We start from the raw sequence: 20,778 nt of genomic DNA on the forward strand, positions 1-20,778 counted from the left end.
TCTGGCTGTTTTTACTGCTCCTTCCCTCCAGGTCAACACAAAGATCTTTAGTCTTTGTTGTTCCTTCTGCTTGTTTTCTGTTCCTGCTTGTCTTTATTCATCCTGTAAATCTTGGCTGGATCATTACTTTCATAGGGAAATCTTTCTTTACCTGTATGGTCGGTTGAAGTCTCCCTATGTTTAGTTCTCATTTGTAGCACCTGTTACCTGTTTGCATCGGTGTGATTCGTTTGTCCACACAAGAAAATTAACAGCTCCGTAATCTGATACCAAATCAATATTCACATTGTGCCTGATTTAAAAATACCTCGTTTTTTGGGTTAGTTCAAATCAGGGTTCAGTTGAGGTCTTCACAGCACATTAAATAGTTGTGTCTCTTAGGATTATTTCAATGTGGAGCAGGGTCAGAATTTTTAAAAATAAAGTTTTCTTAGAACACAGCAATGACTGTTAATTTGCATCTTGTCTAAAGCTGTTTTCTTGCACTAGTTTCAGAGTTCAGTAGTTGTAAGAGAGACGGTATAGCCCACAAACCTAAAGAATGTACTGTCTGGCTCTTTAGGAAAAGGTTGCTGATCCCTGATCTAGACCTGTATCCCCACCTTTCTTTTTCTTTTTCTTTTCTTTTAACTCACACCTTTGACAAGTTGATCAACAATCAGTTGTTTTATAGAATATCCCACATTCTGGGTTTATCTGTTTGCATTTTCCTATGCCCTTTAATTTGTTTTTACTTGCATTGATTTGGCTAAAGTTCTTCATAAGCATTCCTGTATATTTCATATTGCAGTGTATCAAAAGATATATAATGTTTAATTATCCCAGAGATACTAAGATTAATTGGTAGGTTCAGTTGGTGATAGCCTAATCCCTTCCTTCTAAATTGCCCCAGTGTTCTTTCATGTGATAGTTTCATCCATTGATGATCTTTTATTGAATTAGTTGTTTCATTACAGGCTGCCAAAAGGAAAAAAAAAAATTTAAGATTTTATTTTTAAGTAATCCTACACATGGCATGGGGCTCGAACTCATGACCCTGAGATAAAGAGTCTCATGCTCTACTGGCTGAACCAGCTAGATGCCCCAGGAAATTTTTAAATTATAATATCATGCACATATTTTTTAGATAGAATTCTTTCTCCCCAAGTAGGTTTGCTTGGAGAGATAGCATTAATGCTTTTTTCTTTTCCTTTAATATTTAATTTTCAGAAAGAATGATTAATGTCCTTGTTACCTTCAGTAGTAAACAAAACATTTTGGTTTCTGGTTTTTCAGTTGTTTTATTATGAACTCTTCATTTTTTATATAAATACTATATATTTCAATCACTTGCAGAGTAATCTTTTTGGTTTCTGAATGTGCCATCTTTGGCCAATGGGAGACTCTTATGTTGTCTTTTGATAGGACACTTTCCTTCTTTGATATTTACCCTGCTTTCCTGCTCTAAGGCCAAAAGAATGTGTCAGGCTCGTCTTGCACATTTCCTGCCTCAAACCTAGAAACCAGCGTTCATTTTTTTTTTTTTTTAAGATTTTATTTATTTATTTATTTGAGAGAGAAACAGTGAGAGAGAGCACAAGAGGGGAGAAGGTCAGAAGGAGAAGCAGACTCCCCGTGGAGCTGGGAGCTCGATGCAGGACTCGATTCCAAGACTCTGGGATCATGACCTGAGCCGAAGGCAGTTGCTTAACCAACTGAGCCACCCAGGTTCCTGAAACCACCATTCTTTCAAGAAGCTCTGGTTTCTTTCTATCTAAATGATAATTTAGAGGCCACAAGTTGATGGTGGGTGATAGGGGTGCTAATTGCTTTGGCGTCTGCCATTTCTTTCAGATCCCTTCAGTGGACAAAACTAGTAAAATACCAATTCTTGAAAAGGATAAAGGATAGTTCATACTGTTTTGATTCAGATTTAAGGCTATGTAACATAAATTCCAATTTGATTTTTTGAACTGCATTAATATATTCTCTTTATTCTTCTCTCCATATATGTATGTCTCTCTATATACAACTAATTGCTTCAAGGTAATAATAACATTACTAAGAAGTCTTAGTGAATAAAGTTTACAATTTTTTTGCCTCTGTCCTTAGAACATATGCCACTGAATATATATGATCAGTTCTATATCTTAAAATAATTTGTTATAATTTTTAAATCTTTGTGTACTTTTATCACTCAATATACAGTTAAATCATTTGTTTCGGTTTCAGTTTGAGGAAATTTTTTCTTTTTGATTTTCAAGTTTTTTTTTTTAAAGATTTTATTTGTTTGAGGGGCACCTGGTAAGTGGCTCAGCAGGTTAAGCCTCTGCCTTCGGCTCAGGTCATGATCTGAAGGTCCTGGGATCCAGCCCCCGCATCAGGCTCCCTGCTGAGCAGAGAGCCTGATGCAGGGTGGAGAGCCTGCTTCCCTTCTCTCTCTGCCTGCCTCTCTGCCTACTTGTGATCTCGCTCTGTCAAATAAATAAATAGAATCTTTTTTTAAAAAAAAGATTTTATTTATTTGAGAGAGGTGGGGGGACGAGGGAGGAGGAGAAGCAGACTCCCCACTGAACGGGGACCCCCCCCAACCTGGGGCTCTGTCTCAGGACCCTGAGATCATGACCTGACCCCAAGGTAGATGTTTAACCAACTGAGCCACCCAGGTGCTGCCCCGCTTTTGATTTTAGTTTTTGAACATATACAATTTAAAGGTATACTAATAGAATATAAATTACTCATCATTGCCCAGAACACATCTAGAATAATGTGCTCACTTATGTTGTCGTATTTTAAGAACAAAGGGTGGGATGATACCAGTGATTCTGGCAATGCTCCGTCTTGTATCTGTAAAGAATTTTAAAACTATAATAAAACTGACTAAAAGTTTGCTTCTTTATCATCGTCATATGCCAGCAATTCTAAATACTGTCAGTAAGAAAATATTCCTCTCTGCCCTTGTTACACTGCTGAAAAGTTAATCAACGTGACTCTCCAGAGGAGAGTAAGAAGACTGAAGAATCTAGAAACCATAGCCCACGAAAGATGAAAGAAAAGATGCTTAATATCAATCAGAGAAAAAAAAAATAAGAGGTTTACAGTTTCTTCATATATTTAAAGGCTCTCATGTAGAGACAAAGTTGGACTTTGTTTCTATTTCCAGGTGTCATAACTGGGTAGAAATTCAACTTAATGATCCTAGTGGGATTTCAAGTCTGTAAAGGATCATGGTGTCCTTTATCTTCCCATTCAGAACCATGCTGGTGTCTCTTTATTTAATCAAGGCTTCTTTTATGCCCAATGGTAGATTTTTGTAATTTTCTTCATAGAAGTGCTAAACATTCATTACTAATATAATTTCTTGGTATTTTATACCTACTAATGAATTTATCAACAAGCTTTTTCCAAAAAAAAATTTTTTTAAATAGACATTGGAAAGGGATGCACATAATATTCTAGATAGCCCCAAAAGTTTAATCTCCTTGGCAACCTCAATTTTTTTTGAAAGTTTGTTAAGCATATAAATCATTAAAAGAAATTAATAAAAAGTTGCTATGAGAATATAATTTTACTGCCAAAGGGCTGTAAAATACATTATTAGAAAGCCTGACTCGGGGATCATTTTAAAGCATCACTCTTCACTGGTGGTTTTAGAGATCTTTTACAGATTTAATTGTTGTTCTAGAAGAGAACATTTTCATACTTTACTTTGGTGAAGCATAACCATATCAAATAACATTTCACGACTATACATTGCATAATCTTGGATATTTTCATATAAGAAGGCACTAAAGAGATTTTATTTTTTATGAAAATGCAACTCTTAAGTAACAGTGACTGTTTTTTATGGGATAGCTCCAGACCACATTTGCTTACTTCCCACGCTCTAGTTTTTCTGATGTCCTAAGCTTTAAGTATAGAGGTCAGAGTGGCATTTTAGTGCTCTGGATTTGAATGTCGTAATCTTAAAATGGATATTATTCAGTATATCGAAAAGATTTAGTTCTGTTTTCTTTCTTACATTAAAAAAATGACTTTCGTGTTTTAATACTGTATTCATTTTTTAAAACCTTTTATCTTGAAATTGCAAATTTGCAAACAAGTATGAAGTTTTCTCATTCACCTTTCACTTAGAGTCCTGAAATGGTAAAATTTTACCACATTTGCATTGTGTCTTTTTTTTTTTTTTAACATTTGAGAATTTATAGACATGATATACCTTTACTTTTACCACCAAGTACTTCAGTGTCTATTTCTTGAAAACAAAAACATTTATCAAAACCAGGAAATTAACATTGTCTAGTCTATAGACACTCAAATTTTGCCATTTATGCCACTAATTTCCTTTCTAGAGAAAAAAGAAACACCTTGTAACGCTCCCTGGTCTGGGATCTAATCCCAGAATCATGGTACATTTAGTTGCCCTCTCTTATCTCTTTTAGTGTGGAACAGTTCCTCCACCTTCCTTTGTCTTTTAAAATTTGAAGAATATGGAACATTTTTTGTTTTTGTTCTTTGTGTAGTACTCTTCAATTTGGATTCTTTTGATTCCTCAGCATAAGATTTAAGCTCTGCTGTGATCCTATCAGGAGATACATGGTGTCTCTTTACTGTTAATATTAACTGTGATCACTTGCTTCAAAATGTGAATCTCTACTAAGTTAACACAGTTTTTATGTTTTCTAAAGTTTTGTTTTCCTTTGGTGAGTTGAGTCCCAGAGTCTTTTCCAGGACTCAATAAAAATAGCTAACTATAAACCTGTTTTTAAAAACCTTTTTAACCCTACCTTGTCTTAGACATTATAGCCTCTTAAGACTTTGGTTTGGGAGAAGTGGGCGGGGACAGGACAGGATTCCAGAGAACAGGGTACTGAGCTTGTTGGTTCCTGGAGTCAGGAGCCTCTGGCCTTGAGCATGACTGAATTGTGGATGGATTCCACTGGGTGGAATTCTTCCATGACTAAGTGATGGGACAGTCTGTGTGTCGTCATTTCTTTCCTTCATTCTGCAGTTTTGTCATTTCTTAAGGGGGGATTGTGGTATCTCTTTAATTATCACAGTGGAATATGAGGTCAGAAAAAGAAGTAAATGTGAAAGTGTTTTGTTTGTTTGTTTGTTTTTCGGATTCTTCTTCAGATTTTAATGGCTGAAAGATATCTCAAACAGCTTTTGCTTAGTAAGTTTGTGTATGGCCCAGTGGCTGACACAGAGATTTCCAGTGCATTTTTCTAGATCTGTCCTTGACCTGTTCCTATTCAGTACTTCTATTAATAACTTTCTTAGAAGAAATCATGAAGGTATTCTCAGTTTTGAGGATGAGAGAGAATCTGTATTCAAAATGAGCTTTACATTTTAGAATGAAGTCAAGCTCAGCAAGATGACATTTACTTACTTAAATTCCAAAGATCAGTTACAAAATAAAGGACTGGTAAGATTGTTCTGTAATGCAGGTGTGTTTGGTGACCAGCTTGATATGAGCAATTGCTAAAAACTTACTATGATCCTATGCTCATCAAAAAGGATTATACTGCTCAGTTCATAGAAGGTAATAGTAATATTACCACTATGTTTTAAGAATATTTAAAAATGAGAGTATATTTAGAAAATACACACTTTTGGTGGGTATAGCTGTGAAATGCTGAAGTGCAACATGTGATTTTAAATCCATTTTCTTAACTGTGCCTTTCTTTTGAAAGATTTTATGTAGATTTTATAAATTATGTATTTATCTATTATGTATTTTGAAAGATTTTATGTAGACTACATGCTTTTAAAATAATTTCATAATTAAAATCTTGCTTATCAAGAAATACTATTATCAATAGTATAATAAGTATTATTATAAGTAAAATCTTGCTTATCAATAAATACTATTTATCCAGTGGCTGCTCATAGCTAATAATGACAGCATAATGTAATTAAAAGCCCATTTTTTGGTGTGCCTTGATATATATTTAAGGAATACAGATTAATTGAGCTAAATTCAAAGTAACAGTGTCAAAGTCTAGGACTAACTACATTTTTGAATTCATTTTTTACCATTATTACAGTTGCTGTGAAAATATTAAGGCAGACTTCATGATAGAGTTGTGATTAAAACATAATCATTAAGAACTAGTTGTATTTTGTTTGGTCATTTCTTGGGTTTTTGTTTTCTTTTCCTTTTTTTTTTTCTTTCCCTGTAAGCTAAAAGTGGTGGGACCAAAGGATTTTTCTCATAATGAGACTACATCCTCATGCGTCTGCTAATCACCAGGCCTATTTCCATTTAATCTCTATTAAATAATAATAAAGAATATTTCAAGATTATTAAATTAAGAGGAAGGAACTTCTCTAAATTGAACAGGAGCTCCTTTTCCAAGAATGTGTTAACTGTTTCAGTCACACAGCTTGAAAGTTGAAGATTTATATGCTTTGCATAGATGGAAATCATCTTAAAGGTATAGCCTTACCATGGCCCTCTTGAAACACCTTCTCACAACATTCTTAGATTTTCTTCCGACTTCTCGAGCTACCAGTGAGTATTCTCCACCAGCAGCTCTCTATCTAACTTGTAAATCCTGGAATTTCTTAGTCCGGTTCCTGTCTTTTCCCTCTGACCTTACGTAATCTCATATACGTTCTCCATCTAAGTGTGTGTCTCTGTCCACCTCAATCTCTGGGTTAGTCCACACCTCTCTTAGCTTCAAGCTTACATGTGTAGCAGCATTTGCTGACATCTCACAGCGTCAGTATCTGAAACAGAGCATATCCAAAACTAAACTCATCATCTCCATAAAACTTATCCCTCCTCTGGTTTCTTATCTCAGAAAATATACTTTCATTCATCCCCTAATACCAGAAATCAGAGAATTATTCTTGGTATCTTCCTCCACTGACACCATCTCCCATTCCAATCAATCAGCAAGGCCCACTGATCTTACCTCCGAAAGTTCTGAGTCTGCTGTCCCCTGCTCTAAGCCATCGTCAGCAATACTTGCGTCATCTGTGGAACAGGCTCTTCCGTGGTCTTTGCTTTGCCACTCCTGGTGCTTCTGGTTGTATCTTTTAACTTTTGCCCCTTGCCAGTTTATCTCTGTATTGCAGAAACACATCTTAAAAGAAGTAAGCCATATCTGCTTACTCCCCGCTCGGACCCTTCATTAGTTTTCCATGTTGGATAAGTTTTATAACTCGCAAGGCACTGCACGAACCTACCTTACCTTTACCATTTTTCCAATATACACCAGCCATACCGAACTCCTCTCGGATTCTTGAACTTGACCAAGTCTCCCTGCATTTAGCATATTCCCTCTGAAATAATTGTTCCTGTGTCCCTTTCCATTTTTAAAAACTATTCAGTCATTAATTTATGTCTATGATATATGAAAATGGCAGAAAAGTTCATACTGTACAAAAAATGTACAGTGAAAAAGTGATTGTCTCTTCTGTATTTTCCATTTTTTTGTGGTCAGATTTATGACTCATTTTTTAATGGTACTCAAGTATATGGCTTATTTTTGAACTTTTATTTTTACCTTACAATCTTTGATCAACCTGGAATTTCTTTTGATTTAGGAGAGACTAAGAGTCATCTCTGTTTTTTCCTCGTTACCTACTCAGCTATCCCAATACCATTTATTGAATAATTCATCTGATCTTCTGTTTTAAAGTGCCACCTTGGGGCGCCTGGGTGGCTCACTTGGTTAAGCATCTGCCTTCAGTTCGGGTCATGATCCCAGCATTCTGGGATCAGGCTCCAGGTTGGGCTCCTTGGTCAGTGGGGGAACCTGCTTCTCCCTCTTCCTCTGCCACTCTCCTTGCTCATTCTCCCACTCTCTCTCTCTCAAATAAGTAAAATCTTAAAAAATAAAAACAAACTGCCACCTTTAGGGCTTCTGGATGGCTCAGTTGGTTAAGCAGCTGTCTTTGGCTCAGGTCACGATTCCAGGGTCCTGGGATGGAATCCTGCATTGGGTTCCCAGCTCCATGGGGAGTCTGCTTCTCCCTCTGGCCTTCTTCCCCTCATTCATTCTCTCTCTCAAATAAATAAATAAAATATCTTTTTTTTTTAATTAAAAAAGAAAAAGAAACCGGAAACCAGTTTAAAAAAAAAATACTACCTTTATCTTGTACTCTGTTCTCATCTTATTTTAGTCTCTTCTAGTGTTCTTGTACTCATGCAGTGTATCAAACTGTTTCTGTTTTTTTTTTTTAAATATATGGTAGGACTACTACTATTATTATTAATTTTTTTTTAATAAATGGTAGAACTAGTCTCATCTTAGAACTATAGTTTTTCAGTATTTTATGGCTTTTCTTAAATGTTTAATTTTTTATATGGACTTCAGAATTAACATGTTTTGTTTCTTTGTTTAAAACTCTTGATATTTTTGAGAATATGAATTTTTAGACACCTGAACATTTGGTGACTTTATAATCCTAGAGTTCCCTATCTAAAATTTTCTTTCCATTTTATCCCTTCTTTTAAATTTTTTTATTACCATTTTAAAGATTTCTTCATAGATATTTGTACATTATTCTTGGATGTTTCACCCTATTTTATTGTCATTGGACTAGAATCACTATATTTTTAAAAACTGTTTTTTTCGGGATGCCTGGGTGACTCGGTCGGTTAAGTGTCCAACTCTTGATTTCATATCAGGTCATGATCTCAGGGTCATGGAATCGAGCCCCATGTCAGGCTCTGCACTGGGCATGGAACCTGCTTAGGATTCTCTCTCCCCCTCCCCCTCCCTCACACTTCACTGTCTCTTAATAACAACAACAACAACAACAACAACAACATACTGATTGTTTTTTTCAAACAAACAGAAACAGACCCAAAAGAGAACAAATGAACGATTGCTAGAGGGAAAGGAAGTAAGGGGATGAGGGCAGGGGGTGAAGGGAGTGGAAACACAGGCTTCCAGTGACGGAATGAGTGAGTCACGGGGTTGAAAGGTACAGCATAGGGAATGTAGTCAGTGGTATTATAATAGTGTTGGATGGTGGCAGGTGCTAGCTACACTTACGACCATAGCATAGGGTGTAGACTTGTTGAATTGCTGTGTTGTGCACCTGAAACTAGTGTGACATTCTGTATCAACTATACTTCAATTTTTTAAAAAATTGATTTGTTTTTTGAACTGAGAAAGACTGTTAATTTCACAGTTTCGGTGTGACTTTTATTATTGTCTAATATGTGTCTTGATTCTATCTTGTAATCTCCCCGGGAAAGAATTGTGTATAATTTCTTCCTCATGCCATGTTCAGGACCATGCGCAGTTCCTACGTGCCACGTATAGCAGATGCTGCTTGCCAGTGAGTGGATGGGCTGGTTAATAGGTTGAGTGGGTGATTGAAGTGTCCCAAGTTTTGGGAATGTGTCTATTTCTAATCTTTGAATGTATCAATTTTATTTTATTAGTTTATTCCCAAAATAAAAGTTGGGAACTTTGTGTACTTTCGGCATGCATTTTTAGACAAGGTTCTCAGGGACTAGGAGTTTAAGCATATCCGTTGATGTTAATGTGTTCACGGTTTTGTTGATTCACCTTGTCAGACTGACTTGGCATTTCCCTCTTTCAAACTTGTTCTTTTCAAGTGGTCTGAAATGTGGCGTGAGTGAAATTGCTCTGATGATAATAATTCTTTTATATTTTTAAATATCACTTCAAAATTTTGGAATAATTTAATATTTTTACTTCTGTGTTACAATTTGTGTGGTTGAGACTTGGAGAGATCAAATCCTCACTGTCACAAAACTTCCAGTGGCTGGGCTGGATCCAAATTTTAAAGTTTTCCAACTCCTGATTCCATGTTCCTTCTATGGTGGTATCTTTCAAATGGCAGGACTATTATTGCCTGTCTTCCAGGAACGTATTTATAGTATTGTGGGGAGAGGATCTTTCATACCACTTTGCTCTAGCAAGGCAGATTTCATATGGTTAACTAATTACACCATTGTATTTTTGTAACTTTTCCCTCATTAGTGTATCTCCCTCACTTTTTAATAGCCTTTTAAGAGCAGCTCTAAATTCATAGCAAATTGGAGCAAAAAGTACAGAGAATTGCCATATGTACCCCGTCACCCTACACACACAGCCTTCCCTGCTATCATCTGTCTACACCAGAAGTGATACGTTTGTTACAATTGATGAACCTCCCTTGATATGCCAGTATCACTCAGAGGCCATAGTTTATGTTAGGGTTCATTCTTGGTGTTATGCATTGTATGGGTTTGACAAATGTATAGTGGCATGTATCCACCGTTACAGTTTCATAAAAAATATTGGGTGCCTGGGTGGCTCGGAGGGTTAAGCATCTACCTTCGGCTCGGGTCATGATCCTGGAGTCCCGGGATTGAGCCCCACATCGAGCTCCCTGCTCTTCAGGGAGCCTGCTTCTCTCCCTGCCTGTGCCTCTCTCTCTGTCTCTCATGAATAAATAAAATCTTTAAAAAAAAAAACAAAACAAAACAGAATATTGCACTGCCCTTAAAATCCTCTGTGCTCTGCCTGTTCATCCCTCTCTCCCCACTAACCTCTGATAGCCACTGATCTTTTTTACCTTCTTCAGGGTTTTGCCTTTTCTAGAACGTCATTGAGTTGGAATGATACAGTAGGTAGCCTTTTTAGATTATCTTTCTTCCTAAGTAATAACACATTTAAGATTCCTCCATGTCTTTTCATGGTTTGATAGCTCATTTCTTTTTAGCTCTGAATATAATCTTCATTTTCTGGATGTACCACAGTTGATCTGTTTACCTACTAAATGACCTCTTGATTGCTTCCAAGTTTTGGCAATTACGAATACTGATGTGAACACCCATGTGCAGGTGTTTAGGTGGACAGAAATTTCCAGCTCATTTGGGTAAATGCCAAGGTGCGTGATTGCTAGATCGTATGGTAAGAGTATGTTTGATTTTGTAAGAAAGCTGAAACTGTCTTCCAAAATGGCCATATGATTTTTACATTCCCACCAGCAGTAACAGAGTTCCTGGCACTCGGCATCCTTCCCTGCACTGGTATTGTCAGTGTTCTGGATTTTGGCCATTCGAATGGGTTTGTAGCAGTATCTCATTGTTTTAATTTGCATTTCCTTAATGATATATGATGTAGAGCATCTTTTCATATGCTTATTTGCCTTCGGTATATCTTCTTCAATGAGGTATCTGTTTAGATCTTTTACCCATTTTTAAATCGTGTAGCTTGTATTCTTTTTTATCTTTTTAATACTCTCTTTTAACAGTTGTTTTTTCTTGGGTACCATCTAGTGGAAAACCACAGAGGGCTTTGAGGACACTGAAAATGCTTTATTTTTTCGAAGGAAAACTCCTCTCTTTCTCCTTTTCTCCTTTTCCTTTGTCTTTCAGTTATACCTGCCGCCACTTGCGGAGATATGTTTATGTGTTGGACAAACTGTGTTTCCCCCACTCTCACTGTTCTACGCTTCAGCATTGCTTCTCGACCCTCAGTGACAATGGAGAGGAACTCTTGTCTTTAACTTGCTCTCACATTCTCAGATCCTATGCTTCCAGGTTATTAACTCTGCTGTCCCTTTTCTGCATGCTGCATGCTCCCGTGACTGCTGATTGCATGTTCGAACGGGACGCGTACCAGTCAAATGAGGACAGACGATAATTTATATTTGAAATGATGCTAAATAATTCTTTAAAATAATGGCTGGGATTTGTTTCCTTGCAAATGTCTTCTTAAGTACTTCATGTTTCAGGGGAGAGAGAATAGCTCTCAACCACACAGTTGTCGTGCAACTTGACAGAACTTTCCTAGACTTTGCTCCATTTGGGAATCTTTTGATTTAATATATACTAGCCAGGAGCACTCTGTTTTGTGTATGAATGGACTCTATAGTTGCCATTAATTACACGTGAATTTTGAGTTCTCTGAGAGCTGGCTCTGGCACTTCCCCCATGTTTTGATAGAAGCACATTCAGCTAAGCAGGTTTGATTTTATAAGAAGGTAGAAATTATCCATTGGGTTTTGTATTTCTTCCTCCTTTTATTTATGTACAGAGTGGTTATAAAATCAGCAAGTGCAGTGTGTCATGGATGAGTGTAGATCAAACAGAACAACGGTGGGTGTAGTAAGAAGGAAACAAGGCATTGATGTCAAGTATCAGAGAAAATCACCACCTGCTGTTTGGCGTCTGTCGTGCACCAAAATGGAGGGATAGTTTGACATTACTGCCTTGTACTTGCAGTTGGCATTTTAAACACACATGTCTGTAAGTCAGAGAAGACTTCTGTGCCAGCCCTGTATTGTTAGCTAGGTAGGATGCTTGAGGCAGTGTCTCCTCCGTGGAATGACTAAGAGGAAGAAGGAAAAAGCCCCATAAACACTTTCTGAAAGTAGCAGATGTTTTGAATTAAAGTAGATCTTTTCAGGTGAAGAAACCTACAAAAGCTTTACTCTACACAGGCTATCTAAGTGAAAACATTCTGATTTTTAAGAGTAGAAGATAGGGTGCCTGGGTGGGGTGGCTCAGTCAGAGTCAGTTAAGCGTCTTGCCTTCCAGGATCCTGAGACTGAGCCCCTCCTCCGGCGCTCTACTCAGCCTGGAGTCTGCTGCCCCCTCTCCCTCCTCCCCTCGCCCCAGCTTGTGCACTTTTCTCTCACTTGCTTTCTCTCACTCTCAAATAAATAAGATCTTTTACACTTGATCTTAGCCAAAAGGCCAAGAAGCGATAAATAAGATCTTTTAAAGAAAAAAAAAAAAAAGAGGAGAAGATAGTGTGACATCTAAGTTGACAGCATGTTCTTGGTGGCAGAAACATTTGTAGACTCATAATGATATTGGTCAGATTCTTATTGAGTCAGTAGAGACATTTTTAAGAAATCAAAAGTCACAGGTGCCTGTGTGGCTCAGTTGGTTAATCCTCTGCCTTTGTCTCAGGTCATGATCCCAGGGATCTAGCCCTGCATCAGGCTCCCTGGTCAGCAGGACCCTGCTTCTCCCTCTCCCTGCCACTCCCTTTACTTATGTGCGTGCGTGCACTCTCTCTGTCAAATAAATAAATCTTAAAAAAAAAAAAAGAAAGAAAGAAAGAAAGAAAAAAATCAGAGATAGAAAAGTGAGTGAAAATAATAGAGTAAACTCTTTTGCATATAATATGGAAGAATTTACCAAAGCAAAGCCATTTACTTTCAATTGACTTAGGTAAAGTGAGGGAATACTGGGTGAGAGTTTTATGAATCAGGGACAGAACTTGTCTGTTTACAAGGAACAGAGAGAGCGGCCCCTCCTCACTGAGCCTCTTGAACAGGCAACATTAATTATTCTTGCCCTTATGTACCACGTACCTACCTGACTAAGGTTTTTCCAGAAAAAGAGAACCAGTAGGATGTACACACGTGCAGTCATGTGTCCGGAGAGAATGAGAGATTGGGAATTACTTTAGGGAACTGGCTTTTGGACTGTAATGGCTGGCAAGTCTGAAATCTGTTGGGGCAGGCTGGAGATGTAGGTAAGCATTGATGTTGCAGTCTTAAATATTAGATCCACCGTGCAGGGCAGGAATCTGGAAACCCAGGCGGGACTTTTGTGTTAGAATTTTGGGGAAGAATTTCTTCTTCCTCGGGAAACCTTAGTCTCTGCTCTTAGGGTCTTCAGCTGATTGGAGGAGACCCACCTACATTAGAGAGAATAATTTGCTTGTCTTAAAGTTGGCTGATTATAAATGTTAATCTCATTTATTACAAATGTTAATCCCACCCACAGATACCTTCACAGCAGTGTCTTGGTGGGTGTTCAGCCACACCACTGGCACCATAGCCTGGCCAAGTTGGCATGTAAGGCTGCCATCAACTGCACTTCTCCTGTCTTTCCTCTGTGTATGTCCTCATGTACACTTCTGTCCTACCAGACGCCAAGCCTCATCGGTAGAGCATCCGTCATAGCTCTCCTTGTGTGTCTGACCACACCTCACACAGCTGCGCGGTTCACCTGCATTAATACCAGTGGCAGCAGTTTGGGCCATTTGCCATTTGTGATGGAGGCCATTAGCCACTTGTCTTTGGGGTCACAGCCCTCCCATCACAGGAACAGACAGGGAGGGAGGCATACGGGGACACCTGGAGAGCTACAAGGCAGTGGAGGGAAAGGGACCAGGAAGACAAAGTCAGGAGGCGCGAAGAAAGTGCGGGGAGGAAAGGTAAAGGCAGCACAGGGCCCAAGCAGCCTGTGATTCCTGAGCCCCTTTCACCCGGCTCCTGGCAGAGCTGAAGTGCACTTTGTTTCCAAGTTGGAACAGCGTTTCTTTCACATTTTCTGTTTCCTCTTTTAGCACCTTTCCTGCCCACTCTGGTCCCCTTCTCATCCGTGGGCGGGTGTTCAGTACTCCCAGCCAAGGTGGGGGTCCGTACCTCCAAAGGGTCTGTTTTCAGTGCCGGGCAGGCCCTCCTCAGGACTGAAAAGCCCTTGGGAAATGTCAGGCTGTGGTAGATCAGGTAGATCCCCTGAGGAAATAGTCTGAGAGAGCTTCATGGCATTTTCGAAATGCTGTCCCTTTGCCAGCCTGCCCCTCTCTGGCTGTCAGCCGTCTTCCCTCACCTTACTCCAGGCCTGTTACAACAGATGTACTTTGTCTCAGCCCCCAAGTTCTGCCAGGCCCAGACCAGTTTTTCTGAATGGCCGAGAGGAAATACAGTAGTTGGCGACACAGGCCCCAGAGTTAAGGCAATGACCCCCCAACACCAGCTTTCCCGCGCCAGCACGTGCCAGCTCATGCAGTCTGGGACTGGGGGCCAGTACCTTCACCATGGGATTTTCACAAAAGGAGAGATCTGGTCGCCTTTTCACCATGGGATTTTCATAAAAGGAGAGATCTGGTCGCCTTTTTGCTGTGTTCCTTTGTAGATGACTAACATCCTGCATCCATGCGGACACGTGGTCAAATGTATGCTAGTCTGCAGGTGACCGATTTTTCTTTCAGCAGAACTGTGTTACAAGAAGAGCAGAGCAAGCCAGACGCCTGAATGGAGCCATCTCACACTCACTGCACCGTCTCAGATAGCTTTGGTTTAAAGTGTTTCACCAGAAGTGCGCAGTGTTTAAAATGTAACTGAGTCCCTGGATAGAGGTATCAGTTTATCCCTAAAGAACTTTGCCTTAGTCTAACTGGAATTACTGCTGTAGATAGAAACCTTGGTCATTGTACTGCAGACTTCTTTCCAGTATAAAAATTGTTTTTATAGCATCTCTGAGAGAATGCTTCTGCGTGCTTCCAATCTCAGGAGGCGGTGGAGTTCTTACTGTTTCAATGTTAGATTGTCCCATTAAGTCCACCTGCCGATAACTTTTCAACCATTCTAAAATTTGTTTTAATAGGGGCACCTGGGTGGCTCAGTGGGTTAAAGCCTCTGCCTTCGGCTGAGGTCATGATCCTGGGGTCCTGGGATTGAGCCCTTGGATTGACTCTTCCCTGCTCTGCGGGAAGACTGCTTCCTCCTCTCTCTCTGCCTGCCTCTGCCTACTTGTGATCTGTCTGTCAAATAAATAAATAAAATCTTTTTTAAAAATTGCTTTAGTATACTAGAGATATGATATAATCCTGGATTATTTTGTAATTGCATAAATTGCATATGTAAGGTTAAAAAATGGTAGAAAATAGTGGATTTATATAAAGAAATATCTGCCAAAAATTATTGAAATGCTAATGTCTTGGGATTTATCCTACGGAAATAACTTAACTCTAGGAAAGAGTTATATTTAGGAGCCAAATAAGGGATTGGTAAAGTAAACTACATTCTGTCAACTCAAGGGAATATGATTTAGCCTTGAAAAATATTATAAAGTAAAATAGAAATACAGAAAACTTTTGATATAATGTTAAGTGAGGAAAGAATGTAAAATTATATACTGCTATAAACAACTATATATTATATGCATCTGGACAAAAACTAGATGATATATACAAATAGTTGTGGAAATTAGTGAAGTATACATGAAATTTTAAGAATTTTAAAATTTTTAAGCATTTAAAAATTACGTAAATTTAAATTATAAGTTTCTCCTTTGTTTTTTCTCTGCCCTCCCTCCACTGCCAAAATTTAAGTGTGTATCTCTGGTTTTTCTTTTTTTTTTTTTTTCTTTTTTTTCTTCACCAGCATCATGTAATATCATTTTATTAGTTGGCAGAGACATACAGTGGTTTATGGAAAGAGACATAGTTCCTTGATCTGTGATCACAGAAAATTTCTCTCAGCATATTTTAGAATTTTTATAGTTTTGGGGGGGGAGGGACGTTTTTCTGACTGAATTGGTTTATTATTCTAAGTAAGCACAATGTTAAATCATGTCTAAACTGTAGTACTTTCAAATTTCGGAGTGTTTTCGCCATTTGGTATGTCTTTTATACTGTGGTTTAGAAAAATGACATCTGGTGCCATTTGATTGCTTTGAAAAAGGATTACATCTTAAGCGTAAATCTAGGACAATCTTCTAATGAGTTTCCTCAAAAGAGGTTTTTTTTTTTTTTTTTTAAATTACTAGAACGGTCTTGTCATAGTGTATACCACTCACTAAATCTGTCATGAATAAATATTTGAAGCCATAGTAGTAATTTTTCATGCATATGATACTGTCTTAATAATTCTGTTGTGGCTCTGTTTTATTGATTTCTGTGCCACTTCTGTGGCATGAAATGAAATGCATTATTCCACTTAAACCATTATGGTTTCCTTTTGAATTACATATTCACTACTTGATCCTGTCATCAAACTTATTCTATGTTCTGTAATGTGGTGTTCGGTCTTCAGGCTTACGTCTTTAGTACTCAGTGCCTGTAAGACAAAACAGAGCAGGTAAATTCAGACCAGAAAAGTTGGGAAAAATAAACAATATGTATTTAAATATTTTTAGAATCACTCTTTTAATGCATGTTTTCTGGTTTGGGGATTGGGATTTTTTTTTCTCAAGAATTAAAAGAATGAATCGTTGGCTGTGCATTCTGGACAAACCGGCCACCATCTTTGCTTGGTCTCAGAGCTGAGGTGGATGGCTTTGCCCACCACCTTCTCTTCGCTTCTGTGACAGCGTACTCCTGGCTTTGTTCCCACAGGTTTGCCATTTCTTTTTAGGCCTTTGTTGTAAATATTAGAATTCCTTAAGGCCTGCTCCTAAGGCCCTCCCCTCTTTTCACTTAAGCTCTTACTTCAGGCATTTTCATCTCCTTTTATGACTTTACTGGTCATCCATGTGGCAGTATGTCCCAAATGACCAACTCCAGCTGCATTTCTGAGCTCCAACCCCACACTGTCAGCTGCCACAGCGTTAACATCACCACTCGCCCCTCTCACACCCCATCTCCCAGGCCAACTCTTAAACCTTTCTCCACAAACTTTTCCTGTTTGTCTCCTCTATCTTGGCAAGTGGTGTCTCCCGCCATCAAGACACTTATGCCCATCTCTTGAGAATCATCAGGATTTTCTTTCCCTCACCTCCTACATCCATCCTCTGTCCATTTCTGTTCTGTTTCTAAAATGTAAATGGAACGTGTCCTCTTTTCTCTGTGCCTGCTGCCAGCCACGCCAGCTCAGACCATCCCAGACCATCCCGACCTCACGTGTAGTGGTGGTTTCCTGTGCTCTCAGTACAGACCACCCACCCCCAGTCCCTTACCAAGCAACCATCTGAAGAGAATCGAAATCAGATTCCGTCTCTTCCTTGCTCTGATGGCCTCAGTGGCCACCCTCTGTCTTTGGGATGACACACTCTCTAGCCACACCAACGGTCTTTCTTCTCCAGGATTTGCTGATCCCTTTCCTGTCTTAGGCCTTTGCACATGTTCAGAATGTTTCTTTCTCTACTCTACTCCATATTTTCTACACTTCTTACTTCCTTACATGGGGCTTTTCCCTTATCCCTAAATCCATTGTTATGCTTGATACCATGTTTCTGCTCACACATACATTCTCTCTCTCTCTCTTTTAGAGTACACTGTAAGCTCCAGGTGGACAGAAAATGTGTGGATTTTAGTCTGCTCATCATTAGCACCTAATGTGATACTTAGGTCCACAAAATGGCCGCTCTTCAGAGATTTCTTGGCTAGAAGCAATAAGATGGCAATCCTATTAAAATACTATTGCAGGGGCGCCTGGGTGGCTCAGTCGGTTGAGTGTCTGACTCTTGGTTTCCGCTTGGGTCATAATCTTGGGGTTGTGGGATCAGGCCCCACATTGGGCTCTGCACTGGGCATGGGGCGTGCTTGAGGTGCTGCCTCTGCCCCCCACCCTCTCCCTCAACAAATAAATAAATAAAGCTACTACATCTTCAAAAAAGCATTCAAGATAGCATAATTAGATAATTAAGTATCCTGGTGATAGTTTCTATAGTTATGTAGTAAAACTGCCTGGCATATGCCATTCATTACTCTTTCCTTAAATATTTTATAAACTTTCTACTTTTTGGATTTACATGGTAAACCATGACCATCAAATCAGTATCAGTATGCTTTGAAAGGTGCCTCGTAAAAATGCAAAAATAATATTTTCTTGGGTGGCTGTAGTCAAGCAGAAGAAACTCAAAGGGAAAAGTAAAATTATTTTACTTTAAATTTTGCCTCTTGAAATTTAAACACAATACTATAAAATAACCTGAAAATAGAGTAGTTTTAACAAGCTTTATCACCACCTTCCACCCCTGCAGTTTTCCTTTGGCATAAATAAATTATGGAGGCTATCAGCCATAATAGTGGTAACAGAATGAAGGTTCAGAGATATGGATAAGAAATAAGAAAGTATATCACAGTATGTATTAAAAATTCTATTTAACTTCCTTTTTAATTCAAAATTCTTTAGTAGTGAAGCAAACAGATTTGTTATACTAACCCTACTTGGAAATGTTTTTAAAAAATGTTTTCAGTGTGTTACGTCTACAAATATTGGTAAGATTTATTGAAGACCGACAGTGGCATTAAAACCCCACTCGAAACAAATGCTTCTTTAGCCTGCCATGGTCGTTGGCCCTGAACTATCACCCAGTTGTACAGCGTATTGTCCAGAGGGAAGAAATTTAGATTAAATCAATAATTAAAACATAACAGAAGATACTTCTTCTGGGAGAAGGATGTTATGAGAATTTGGACATATGGAAACAAACTTAGAAAGAAGTGACAGAATCTTAGGGAAAAACAATATGAAATTCATATGTGATCCAAAAAAATGCTGATTCCTCCCCCGCAAATGTTCTCAGGTATAGAGCGTTGGTAAAGGAGGCACTCACATCACAGCGTTTTACCTGTGGGTGTATAGGTATAACCAGAGTTCCTGAAGGTGAACAGGGCAGATAACAAATTAAAATTTCTCTTGGAGGTTAGACTGTGTATGGAGGCCTTGGAGAGGGTACAAAATTCCCTCCCTCCCCCTCCATTGGATGCTCTTAGCCTGGGGCTGCCATGTGCAGGGAATTCCGTGTGCATATTCAGACATGCAGAGTTGCATAACTGCTTATTAGAGAAATATTCTTGGTCACTAAATGTCCGAGAGACTGAAACTTACAGGGTTTCCCATATATGGAAGAAAAGTGATTCCGCCTACTCTCCATGTGTTGGCACGTCATAATGCCAGCCCTTACATATGTTTGACTTCCAGAATTTAAATAGGTGGTGACATAAATCAGAAGTTAACGTTTGTTGAAGTAATATACTGGCATTCAGTAACTCTGTTGTCATGCTTGCGATGAGGAAGGTAAATTCTTTTCAGTGTGGCCCTGAGTAGGAGTGGCATTTGTTCTAAAACTGTCCCTCTACGTTAGATGGACAACAAAATTACTAATTTCTATCTTACAAAAGATGAGGAAGCAGAGGAGACTGTAGAGAAATTAAATGGTTTGGCAGAGACCACACAACAAAGCAGAAGTAGAACCCAAGTCTCTCAGAGTCTCTACTCTGATCAGAGTTTCATCTTCACTGAGTGTCACCGCATGAGAGAGAGAGAGAGAAACGCATCTCATCATACGTGTGCAGAATGAATTACTCTCAATAGATAGCTGCTTCTATTTTTTAAAAATCTCAGTTCACTCCTGTTACATTTTTAGTCTCCACCCTGCAGATCTGAGCTGGAATGGGAACTGAAGAGGTCCTCATTTTCGTAGGCATTTGTCCCACGTGCATTCTTACATTGATCTAAACTAGAGTCAGATGTGTTCCAACAGGCCGCTCATTTTCTGTAACAATTCTATGAACTAGCTGTCTATAATAGGTAGTTCATTAAAAATTAATTTTTAAATGAACTTGAGATGTACAGTATAGATTTTCTAAAGGCTGTATCGTGGAGCATGCATACAAAATATTTTCCTTGCCCAGTAATGCTAGTAGTAGCCACTATTTATTGGGCTCTTGCTCTGTAACAGACATGGTTCTAATTATTAACTATTTTTATTTTAATCCTTGAGGCAGCTCTCTGAGATTGTTAATTATCCCCATTTCATACGCAAGGGAAGTGATGCATGGGCTGTCTTAATACTTCACTAGAAGATGGTAAAGCCAATATGGAAATGCAAATATTCTGGCCCTAAAAGTCCCATTTTTAACATTTTACTGCCTCCCATCAAACTTTTTAACAACAGTATGATTTTATGAAGTAACTTTGCCTTTCAAATTATTTTAACCCATCTTAAAAAGCCCACTACAAATCTGATATTGTTTGATGATTATATATTTTAAACTAATTGTTTTTAAGGTCTTGAACTTCTGTTCTCTGCACACTCACAATTTCACTTGGAGATAGTTCATAAAACTGATGAAAATTTAAAATTGGAGTGTAGGTTATAGATCCAGAAATTCAAAACTGTATTTC

At 38.5% G+C, this 20,778-nt stretch overlaps 1 protein-coding gene across 2 annotated transcripts in view; it reads left to right on the forward strand.

Moving 5' to 3' along the window:
* Nucleotides 1-20,778, forward strand: part of DYM (dymeclin) — a 332,115-nt gene that overhangs the window by 176,610 nt on the left and 134,727 nt on the right. The window contains exon 14 of one of the 2 annotated variants that reach the window (XM_082699257.1): nt 11,336-11,500. The exons of the other annotated variant lie outside the window; for it this stretch is intronic. Coding sequence (XP_082555383.1) covers nt 11,336-11,500 — 165 coding nt within the window. The remainder of the gene's footprint in view (nt 1-11,335; nt 11,501-20,778) is intronic. 2 annotated transcript variants of the gene reach the window in all.

The sequence above is a fragment of the Mustela nivalis genome, assembly GCF_964662115.1.
Source record: "Mustela nivalis genome assembly, chromosome: 14".
Lineage (NCBI taxonomy): Eukaryota > Metazoa > Chordata > Mammalia > Carnivora > Mustelidae > Mustela > Mustela nivalis.